This window comes from Micromys minutus (genome assembly GCF_963924665.1).
Source record: "Micromys minutus genome assembly, chromosome: 18".
Classification (NCBI taxonomy): Eukaryota; Metazoa; Chordata; class Mammalia; order Rodentia; family Muridae; genus Micromys; species Micromys minutus.
Genome location: NC_137953.1, coordinates 32,112,448 through 32,123,643, shown reverse-complemented (window position 1 = coordinate 32,123,643; position 11,196 = coordinate 32,112,448). Strand labels below are relative to the sequence as shown.

The 11,196-nt window shown below is 44.8% G+C and overlaps 1 protein-coding gene across 1 annotated transcript; it reads left to right on the top strand.

The window, feature by feature from the left end:
• Positions 1-1,421: 1,421 nt before the first annotated feature.
• LOC308432125 (diamine oxidase [copper-containing]-like) lies at positions 1,422-4,961 on the top strand (the record flags this gene model as incomplete). The annotated part of the gene is made up of 4 exons (XM_080931843.1): positions 1,422-2,991; positions 3,763-4,048; positions 4,332-4,464; positions 4,695-4,961. 4 exons carry the CDS (start codon positions 1,422-1,424, stop codon positions 4,959-4,961), a joined length of 2,256 nt encoding a protein of 751 aa, XP_080787969.1.
• Positions 4,962-11,196: the final 6,235 nt, after the last annotated feature.

Genomic DNA, 11,196 nt, shown 5'->3' with positions numbered 1-11,196 from the left:
AATAGAGAAAAGGGGTGAAACAGTTCTCTACTCCTGCTCATTTTTGCTATGAATCTAAAACTTCTATGAAAATTGAAGCTCATCTGTAGGCCTATTGTTCATAAATCACATAAAGACCTCTCTTCATTTAAAAAGGAGAAAAAAATACTCCAGAGTTCTCCTGGGGTTGGATCTCCTCACAGCAAACAAAGCCAGCTCATCACTTCAGACAAAGTCCTTCCACTCAGCCAAAGACTCAAACTATAAATCAAAACTCTGGACTCGCATCAGCTTGCTAGATACACAGTGGCCAGGGAGTAGGAATCCTCGATAGATGGAAACTTCTGGATAGAGAAATGCAGTTAGGAAGGAGCTTTCCATGGGGCGCCCAACAGCACTGGCTCCGGTTAGGATCTAGAGAAACCAAGGTTGGTTGCAATAACAGCAGCCAACACATGGGCAAGACCTGAGACTTCCCAAGATCTCTGCACACTTAGACTTGGCAGACACCACCATACCTAGATACAAGGCTGAATAGACTGTCAGTGACCAATACCTACAGGAGCACATACAGTGTGTTACTGGTTGCTTGGGAGACAAAACGAAGAGATGAAAACCCTGACTATTTCTTCTCTCAAAAGCTTAGGGAGAAACATTGACTATCTCACTGCCTGGCTTCAAAACCTAGACTCAGTCCTGCCAACATGTACGGCTCAGAACCTGCAGTGTGCTGGGGTCCACGCTGTGCTGTTTGGGTGTAATTAAAGAGAAGCCCAGCCAGTACTCCACACCTTCCTGCAAGGCTAGCACTGTCCAGTATGCTTTTCTTTACTGTTGTCTTGATTCTCTTGGGAACACTCAGGAGATCACAGTTCTGTTGGCATTTCTCTTTCACACTTGAGGCTGTGGAAACTTTGGGCAACATGGACTCAGTGATGCTGTCATTTATTAAAACTTGAGCACAGGTAGAACTCAAGAGGCAACCTTTGAAGATATGAATACATTTTTAAATGAAATTTCCTAAAGGATCTATTCACAAAGGGTACTTTTGATGAGGACAGTCCTCTGCCTCACCAGGACATAGGCATTAGTAGACCTTTGGCACCAAGAATTGGGCTGCTGTGATTCATGTAACTGGCTGAGAAAAATGTTCTTCTTTTGCAATAAGCTGGCAGATGGTGCAAACATTGGAATTTAAGCAGACACAAAAGTCTTCAGAGTATAAGAGATAAACAGAAGTGAATTCAGGCCAATAGATGCAGGACAGAGGACCAGACACCATTAGGACTAGATCCAGAGAGCCATCTCTACCTTCTGTTTGATAACAGCAAAAAGCTAGTGGAAGGAAGGTGCTAGGACAGAGGGACAAGCTGTTGTGAAGTGCACAGAAACTTGAAGGTTTTATTCAAGTCCTCTCCTGTCCTCTGCTGGGTTCCAGAGCCATGAGGCTTGCACAGATGAGTCTGGCCTTCGGCTGGGCAGCTGTCATATTAGTTCTGAGGATGGCAGACACAGCAGTTCCTGTGAGTACTACTTGTGAAAAATCGAGGGTGTTTGCAGACCTGAGCCCACAGGAGATAAAGGCCGTGCACAGATTCCTGATGAGCAGGAAGGAGCTGGGGCTACAGCCATCCAAGAAACTGACTTTGGCCAAGAACTCCGTGTTTCTTATTGAGATGCTACTGCCCAAGAAGAAGCATGTGCTGAAATTTCTGGATGAAGGAAGAAAAGTTCCAGTGAGGGAAGCCAGGGCCATAATCTTCTTCGGTGCACAGGACCACCCCAATGTCACGGAGTTTGCTGTGGGGCCCCTGCCACGGCCTTACTACCTACAAGCCCTACCCCCCAGGCCAGGGCACCATCTGTCCTGGTCATCCAGACCCATCTCCAAAGCAGAGTTTGAGCTCATCCTCCACATGCTCAAGAGAGAAACCATGCCTTTGCACCAGTTTTTCCTCGACACCACTGGCTTCTCATTCCAGGGCTGTGAGGACCGGTGCTTGACCTTTACTGATGTGGCTCCACGTGGTGTGGAGTCGGGTCAGCGTAGGAGCTGGGTTATCGTGCAGCGCTTTGTGGAAGGCTACTTTCTGCATCCTACAGGGCTGGAGATCCTAGTGGATCATGGCAGCACAGATGTCCAGGACTGGAGAGTGGAACAGCTCTGGTATAATGGACAATTCTACAATAGCCCAGAGGAACTGGCTCGGAAATACGCCGTTGGAGAAGTGGACACTGTGGTCCTAGAGGACCCACTGCCCGATGGCACAGAGAATCCTCCACTCTTCTCTTCCTACAAGCCCCGGGGGGGATTTCACACGCCAGGCACGGTTGCTGGACCCCACGTTGTCCAATCCAGTGGCCCCCGATATAAGCTAGAGGGAAACACTGTGCTCTACGGAGGGTGGAGCTTCGCTTACCGGCTAAGATCCTCTTCCGGGCTGCAGATCTTTAATGTGCTCTTTGGAGGTGAGCGTGTCGCCTATGAGGTCAGTGTGCAGGAGGCCGTGGCCCTGTACGGAGGACACACACCTGCAGGCATGCAGACTAAGTACATTGATGTTGGCTGGGGCCTGGGCAGTGTCACTCACGAGTTGGCCCCTGGTATTGACTGTCCGGAGACTGCTACTTTTCTGGATGCCTTTCACTATTATGACACCGATGACCCTGTCCACTATCCCCGTGCTCTGTGTCTCTTTGAGATGCCCACAGGGGTGCCACTTAGGCGCCACTTTAACTCAAACTCTAATGGTGGCTTCAACTTCTATGCGGGATTAAAGGGATATGTGCTCGTGCTAAGGACGACATCAACAGTCTACAATTATGATTATATCTGGGATTTCATCTTCTACCCTAACGGTGTCATGGAGACCAAGATGCACGCCACTGGATATGTCCATGCAACGTTCTACACCCCTGAGGGACTGCGCCATGGCACTCGGCTACAAACCCACCTACTTGGCAACATCCACACCCACCTGGTGCACTACCGTGTAGATATGGATGTGGCAGGTAGGATTTATTCCCAGACTCTCTCTCAGTCACTGCTTCTCACTGACAGACCCACTCACAGGGGATGGGCTGAGACCATCTGAGTCACATCAGTAGTATTCTTTCTGTCTGACACCTAGCAACATGTAGCAGCATGTGTCCCCAAGGTTACTCTTCTGTGGGGTGTGAGTCTCATAGCCTTGGGTTCAGTAGGTTGGTGTATGTGGAGTGAGGAAAGGGTAAGTGTTCAGACAGGTGAAATATGCTGAAAGCTAGTACTTGGATTGGAGCTCAGTACCTTCTGAGGTTGCTCAGTGACTTTCCTAGATTAATGATGTCAGCAGAGAATGACATCAGGGATGGGATACCTGGTGTCAGATTAGAGAGCAGAACAATGCCACCGAGATCAGGTAAATGGCTTCCTCCCATTGAGCCACACTTGACTTCAGACCCCTGGTATACTGATAATTCTTGGGGTGTGCAAATGAGGGATTGTACAAACTCTGCACCTGTGCCACAGGTTAGACCCCAGAAAATGTTACAGAGCACAGATCTCCAGAGATGTACAAGGTATGTACCACAAGCTGACACTGACCTGAGAACTGGCCTCTACCTGCCCTGGTTTCTTTTCCTTTGTGATGCTTTCACCTGGCTGTCCCCTCACTGAGCCAGTGCCTGCTCTGAACCCTGCATCTTCTTTACTGCAGGGTATGGTCTAGGATAAACATTTTACAAACAGCAAGGTTCCTCTTCCCATAATTGAACCTCACTGTTTCCTCTTCTGCACCCCAGGCACCAAGAACAGCTTCAGTACCCTGAAGACTAAGTTGGAAAACATCACCAATCCCTGGAGCCCCAGTCATTCCCTGGTCCAGCCCATACTTGAGCAGACCCAGTACTCCCAGGAGCAGCAGGCTGCATTCCGCTTTGGACAGGCTATGCCCAAGTACCTGCTCTTTAGCAGCCCCCAAAAGAACCGCTGGGGTCACAATCGCAGCTACCGCCTGCAGATCCATTCTATGGCTGAGCAGGTGCTGCCACCAGGCTGGAAGGAGGAACGAGCTGTCACTTGGGCCAGGTGAAAAGACCCTTGAAGGGGTTCCCTTCATTGATTGTGTGTGCCCCTGTTTGCTTTGTTCCTCCAGTCTCTGAGCTTGTGTGTGCTTCTGGGTGTGTCCTCTTCTGCACTTGGGGAGGGAGGGGTGATGCCTTCAGTGCCCCAGCCCTTGAGTGCTGATTTGCATTCTTGACAACTGTCAGGAGACAATGATCTTCCCCATCTTTAGCCACAAGAGTGCTCTCTGGAAGGGGTCCAAAGGCAGCCCCAGTGCCCAGAGACACCTGACTTTTTTTGTGTGCAGGTATCCTTTGGCTGTGACAAAGTATAGGGAATCTGAGCGCTACAGCAGCAGCCTCTACAACCAGAATGACCCCTGGGATCCCCCTGTGGTCTTTGAGGAGTTTCTTCGGAATAACGAGAACATTGAAGATGAGGTACTGATCATCCCAACCCCACCCTTCTCACCTCATGGCCTGTGGTCTTAGAATTAGGTTTATTTCTAGTGTGTGTTATATTCAGGGTCATGATAGATCTGCCTTTGTCTCCAATGGCACTGAGAGCTCTCAGGATGTTTATAGACACTTCTTTAAATCATGTCAAAGTGCCCTTCAATGTCTGGAACACAGCACTGCCCTGCCCAATAAAATCTTTCTCTTATCCACAGGATTTGGTGGCCTGGGTGACAGTGGGCTTCCTGCACATCCCTCACTCAGAGGATGTTCCCAACACAGCCACCCCTGGAAACTCTGTGGGCTTCCTTATCTGTCCCTTCAACTTCTTCCCAGAGGACCCATCCCTGGCATCTCGAGACACTGTGATAGTATGGCCCCAGAACAATGGCCTCAACCATGTCCAGCGCTGGATCCCTGAGGATATGAACTGCTTGGTCCCCCCTCCTTTCAGCTACAATGGAACCTACAAGCCTGTGTGATTACCTGACTCCCACCTCTGCCTCATACTACAGCACCTCACAAAGACAAAACAAGCAAGCAAGCAAACAAACAAATCTTCTATTTCTATCCTGTATTTTGCCTTTTAGCAGCGGGAGATTGCTGGTTTTATTCCTGTTCCCTTACCATACCATCCAAAGATTCCCAAAACCAATGCAAATGAAGGATCACAGAATTCTCTTTTGGTGGGTTGAGGGACAGTAGTTTTTTAAACATTTGAGGCTTTTGTCTTTCTATCAGGAGACCTTAGGAAAATTGTCTCATCTAAATGAAGGGCAGAAGTAAGAAAACTGTCATATAAAAAAATGTAATAAAATTATACCTTTGCTCTTTTGACATTAAAGTGTCTAGGTTTTACTCTATGTTCCCTTTCAATACACACACACTCACACACACACAAATGCATATACTTATTAAATTATTGCCATTCTGTCTATAAAAACCTAGGAACATCCAATGTCAGTGGGATAATAAAACAGATTACATCCTTCTTTTGTTCTGAAGGATAAACTGCTGTTATTGGTTTATAAAAGTATTTTGATGGAGTTCAAAAGATAACAGGGTCACAAACACTCAAGGGAAAGCAGCTCCAATAAACAATGGCTTTCCCTGCTATGTGATGGAGTGTGTGTGTGTGTGTGTGTGTGTGTTTGTGTGTGTGTGTGTGTGTGTCAATGTGTGAATAGAGTTCACCACATGAATGGACTATGTGGTGAATTCTGACGGATCATAGGGAAATTTGTGAAAGTTCAGGGAATACAGGCTGCTCTCTATGCCTTTGGCTAAATTGTGCTATGAATCTAAATTGTTCTAAAAACAAAACTCTGAGGCTCTACCAACATTACACCTAGGAGCTTTGGGGAGCTTATGGTTGCAAGGGGAAGGAACAGTCATACTCATTGAAGGTGTAAACACTGGGAAGTTACACTTTTTCAAATAAATAACCCCAAACCCATGCTCAGGAAAACAACCCAAGAAATCCCAGTGGACTACAAAAAGAATAGTGAATGAATGAATGAATTTATGAACATGAGAGGATTTGTTATGAAGGAGCTCGGAATGAGAGTAAGAAGATAATTAGGAAGTTATTACCAAAGTGTTATCTATAAATAAAACTGTGGGAAAATTTTTACTTGCTTTTTTTTTATATCAGTCCACTGTAGTTGTCTTCAGACACACCAGAAGAGGGTGTCAGATCCTATTACAGATGATTGTGAGAAACCATGTGATTGGTGGAATCTGAAATCAAGACTTCTGCAAAAGCACTTAATTCCCTTAACTGCTGAACCATATCCCCAGCCCTTTGTAAAACATTTAATGTTTTTATGAGTATTATATTTACATTATTTCCACAAGTCCCTCTCCCCTTTTTCTCTCCAACCCTTGCTCCCAACTCCATGACCTCCTTTAATTATTATTGTCACAAAGGCACACTGTCTTAGTCACGGTTTCTATTCCTGCACAAACATCATGACCAACAAGCAAGTGAGGAAAAAAGGTTTTATTCAGCTTAAACTTCCATATTGATGTTTATCACCGAAGGAAGCCAGGACTGGAACTCAAGCAGGTCAGGAAGCAGGAGCTGATGCAGAGGCCATGGAGGGATCTTACTTACCGGCTTGCTTCCCCTGGCTTGCTCAAATTGCTTTCTTATAAAACCCAACACACAATGGGCTGGGTCCTCTCCCCTTGATCACTTGCTGAGAAAATGCCTTTCTGGATGATCAAGGAGGCATTTTCTCAACTGAGGCTACTTTCTCTGTTATAACTCTAGCTCCTGTCAAGTTGACACAAAATTAGCTAGTTCTTGAACATGTGCCCAGGCAGACAAACACACCTGCTAAGCCCATTTTGTGTTGTTTATATGTATGTATATTTAGGGCTGACCATTTAGGATTGAACAATCTGTAAGAGAGATATTTTTTCTCTAAAGAAAACTGACTCTGCCTCTCTTGACAGCCACGAATTCCCTGTGATGCTGCATCGACTGATAGGGTCTTATCATTATCCTTGGTCACTTTCAGGTGCCACTGGGCTTGTCCTCATGCAGGTCTTATTGTTGAGATGTCAAGGGTCAGTTTCCCTGTGATGTATAGATACTGTTTCACAGCAACTGTTGCCCGTCCTCTGACTCCCCTGGCCATCACCCCTGGCCTCTGTGGTTTTCCCTGTGTTAGGTGTAGTCTGCACTGTTGAAGGATCATCTGCAGTCAGGAAGGTACAGTCAATTCTCTGAACTACAGTTGTAGATCTCTGAGATGCTCCCCTTTTGTTTTAAAATGGAGCTTACCTAGTGAGGGCTGAGAGCCACACTTCCATGTGGGTAGAGGGATAAACAATGGTTTTCAGTCTGTGGCTAGTGGCCCTCAGAAAACTTATTGATCCACTCAGATTAGAAACAGAGAATCTTTTCAGCATCAAAATCACAGCTATGAAGCAGGAACAAAAGGAAATGTATGGTTTGGAGTTCCTGAGCCCATCAGAAATATGTGTTTTCTGATGATTGCAACCCACTGTTGAGAACTGCTGGTTTAGAAGTCAATTATAATTCATATATGTTAAGGAAAACTGGAGACACATACTCTCCTATAGGGTCTGTGACCTCTCCAGGCAGAGTAGTGTTAGATTTACCCTACCAGGTGTGAATTCCCTCCTATAGAGTGGGCATACTGCCTGACTAGACAGTTGCTGACCACCCCCAAGTTAAGTATTATTTGCTACTATCACAGCTTTGGGAATGCTGCGCCATGGCTGTCACTGTTGTGGTTCACAGGCTTCTCAGTTGGGAGGACTGTTCATGACTTTTCTCCTCGGCAGCTTGCGTAGGACCTTCCAATACTATGAAAGCTGGACTGAGAGATGAGTCTTTCAAGCCAGTTGTAGCTCAATTCCTCCAAGTCCTGTGTCCAAAGTGGGTGGTGTCTTCAACAATACCTTTTAGTTGTGGGAGGCAACAAAAGCAATGGCAACACCTGATGCTGATTTAATAATCCCTTGGATTTTTAATTCTCAAAAACTGAAATGAAGATTTTCCATGCCTGGCAGTGACATTTTTTTGTTAAATAGGAATCTATGGATCTTATGACAAACATTATCACTCTGTTTGCCATAACTCCATTTAATGTGTGTGTGTGTGTATTTATTTTAAGCTTTATTATTTTTAAATGTTGTGAATAAAACCACACATCAAAGTTAGCCAGACAATGGATCATACAATTCAGTGAGCTTCCATACCATTACAGTAGCCATTCAGAACACAAGTTGTAAGTGTTACAATAGATTTTTTACTTGTAATATCAAACACATTTTATGAACTTATCCACTATAAAAAAACAAAAGGAGCTAGGACTAAACAAGCAATCAGCTTTGCATCATCTTTCATTATTTAGTTTATTTCCTAGATCATGTCTTTTCTTGTTCTGTTTCTGTATGCTATATTGAATTCATCAATATATTTTTATCTATCTATCTATCTATCTATCTATCTATCTATCTATCTACCTACCTAAACAACCATCCATCCAGCCAACCATCCATTCATCCATTCATCTATCCACCTACCTACCTACGTGCCAACAGACTTATGTATGTATTGAAACTACAATATGACAATTTAATACTATCTAACATTCAGAAGCATAATGCTTGTAGTTTCTCCCCTAGGTCCCATGACCTGCCATATCATAGACACATGGCCCTGATAATGGTGTCCAACATGAATTCCATCTGCAGGATCGGTCCTGAATCCAATCAGAAGGGATTGGTTCCTCCCATGTTATTTGCCAGTCCTGAAAGTGGGCTAACTGTGCTGTAGTTTGTTTGCCCTTTCTAATCCATTGCAAACCATTTTTAGATGAAATTCACCCAAGTCCAGTGCACTCTGCTGGTAGAGGACAGGCAGCCACACAGACCCCTGAGCCTTTCTATACTGCTATATATATGGGCAGGGGGGAAAAAGAGAATTTTCTACAGGCTCCTCCACAGGGATTGCAATCTGGAGAATCCGAGGCAGTTCGTCACTTATCACAGCAAAGTCTTCTCAGAATCATTCTACCTGTTCAAGTCCAAATGAGTAAGTAAGCCAGGCCTCTGTAGTTCATCCTGCCTACAGGACTGAGGGATGCAGCTAGAGACCCAGAGGGAACTTGAGTGGAATTTCATAGTCAGATAGAGCCCTCTTGTATCAGAGTCAGGCACAAGGTAGCCCCATGAGAGAATACCCATGGAAAAGGCTTCTACTAATTAGGCTATGGAGAAACTAGGGCCTGTGATAGAGATCTCCCCAGCATCTGGACAAGCACTGAGACTTCTTATGGAATCTGCATGGACCAGAGACTCTCAGGCATCCCTACATCCAAATACAATGGTGGACAGAAAGTCTGCCCCCATTGCAAGCAAACCTGCCCTGCACATATTACTGGTGGCTTGGGAATAGGTTTAGGCTGTAAAAATCATTGGCCATGTCTTCCCCAAAAAATAAAAGGACAAGGGCATCTTTCTAACTCACTACCTGGAATGACCTAACTCCTACAATTTTTGTAGTCAAAAGACCCAGACTTGCTCACCCATTTGGGAAGCCATGGAGAAGTGATCAGGGCAGCATTTTCCCATGCTTGCTTCACAACTTAACTTAGTCCAAGCAGTCTGCAGCAGTCAGGGCCTCCGATGGTCTAGTGTCTAGGTTGCATCTACAACATTCACTTTAAAAATATAAGCCCAACATTACTTGTGTTTCCCAAAAGCTGAAATTGTCTCATATGCTATACATGTACTGTGAAGTCTTGAACCTCCACAGATTTCAGGCTGTGCATCCTGCTGCTTTCATTCCATCTCAAAGTTACTACAATTGAAGCCTAGAGAATTTAAGCATGTCCATGACAGCTTGTCCTTAGTCATGTGATTTCTCAGGCCTTCATCCTATGCAGCTTGACCCAGAGCAACGATATTTACACTAAACTTCAAAAAGAATTTTCCAAATAGTACTTTGTTATACTAAAGGTAGTTTTCCTGTCATTATAGCTTCTTCTGCTCCAGGACATAAACACTTTGATTCCTTAGCACCAAGCCTGGGGTTGATTTGACTCATCAATCTGCCAATGAATCTTCTGCAAATGATACACCAAGAAAATGGGAAATACTGTGAGTTTATCTGCATAAGACATATAAGATATCCTAGGTGAGAAGGAAATAGATATACACACCGATAATGGCCTGAGCAACATTAGAGGTGAATGGAAACCCAGAGATTGCACCTTTGGCTTAGAGAAGGAAGCTCACCTCCAAGGTAAGAGATGAAAAATAGCTGCTCTAAGGGTTGCTTGGAACATAAATTGCCTAAGTTCTCTCTACTTCTCTGCTGCAATACAAAGCAATGGGGTTGGCACAAAGGAGCCTGGGATTGGTCTTGGCAACTGCCATCTTGTTGATGCAGACAGCAATGGCAGACCATGATGACAATGTCAAGGTATTTCCATCCATGAGTTTTCACAAGCTGGGGTCAACTCACACCTTTCTTATGACACCAAAGTAACTGGACATCAAAATTGGCCAAGAGCTTAGTGTTTCTCATTGTAGTATTTTTGCCCAAGAAGAAGGGGGTCCTAGATTTTATGCATCTCCTGTGTACAGAATACACTCTTCAGCTCATAAGTTTCCCAACATTGTTATTTCAAAACATGAACATATTGAAGAAAATGTACTGAAGCCGTCTGTCCTACCTACTGCTGGCCTTAGTTCTACCTGGACCAGTGCCTGGAAGCTGGAGTGTTGCTTGGTGTATGATGAGGGCTGGAGTTCATGCTATGGCACAGCCATATCCACTAGATATGATGAGAGTCCTGAAGCCAGCACAGCTTCTTGACACAGTTTGAGCAAAGCTGGGCAGATTGCTCCAAGCACTGTCCTTCTTTCACTTTGCATTCTGGCAGACTTTCTGTAGTATGGTTCATTTTATTTCTTTTCCTGAGAAAAATTATGTCAGAGTCTTTTTAAGGAAAATCCTAAAATTAACTCTTTCTGACCCCTATTTGGCATTATTCCTTATGCCCTGGAGATAATTAAGCACAGAAGAATACATAGTTAGATGAGGCCATCACTCCAGGAAGCCTGGGGCATCTGCCCCTGATTAAACTCAAACAGCATAATTGGTGCAGGGTAAACAGGAACAACTGACTGTCCTCACTGGCCAGGAGAATAGGTTAGAGAATCAAGGTCTCT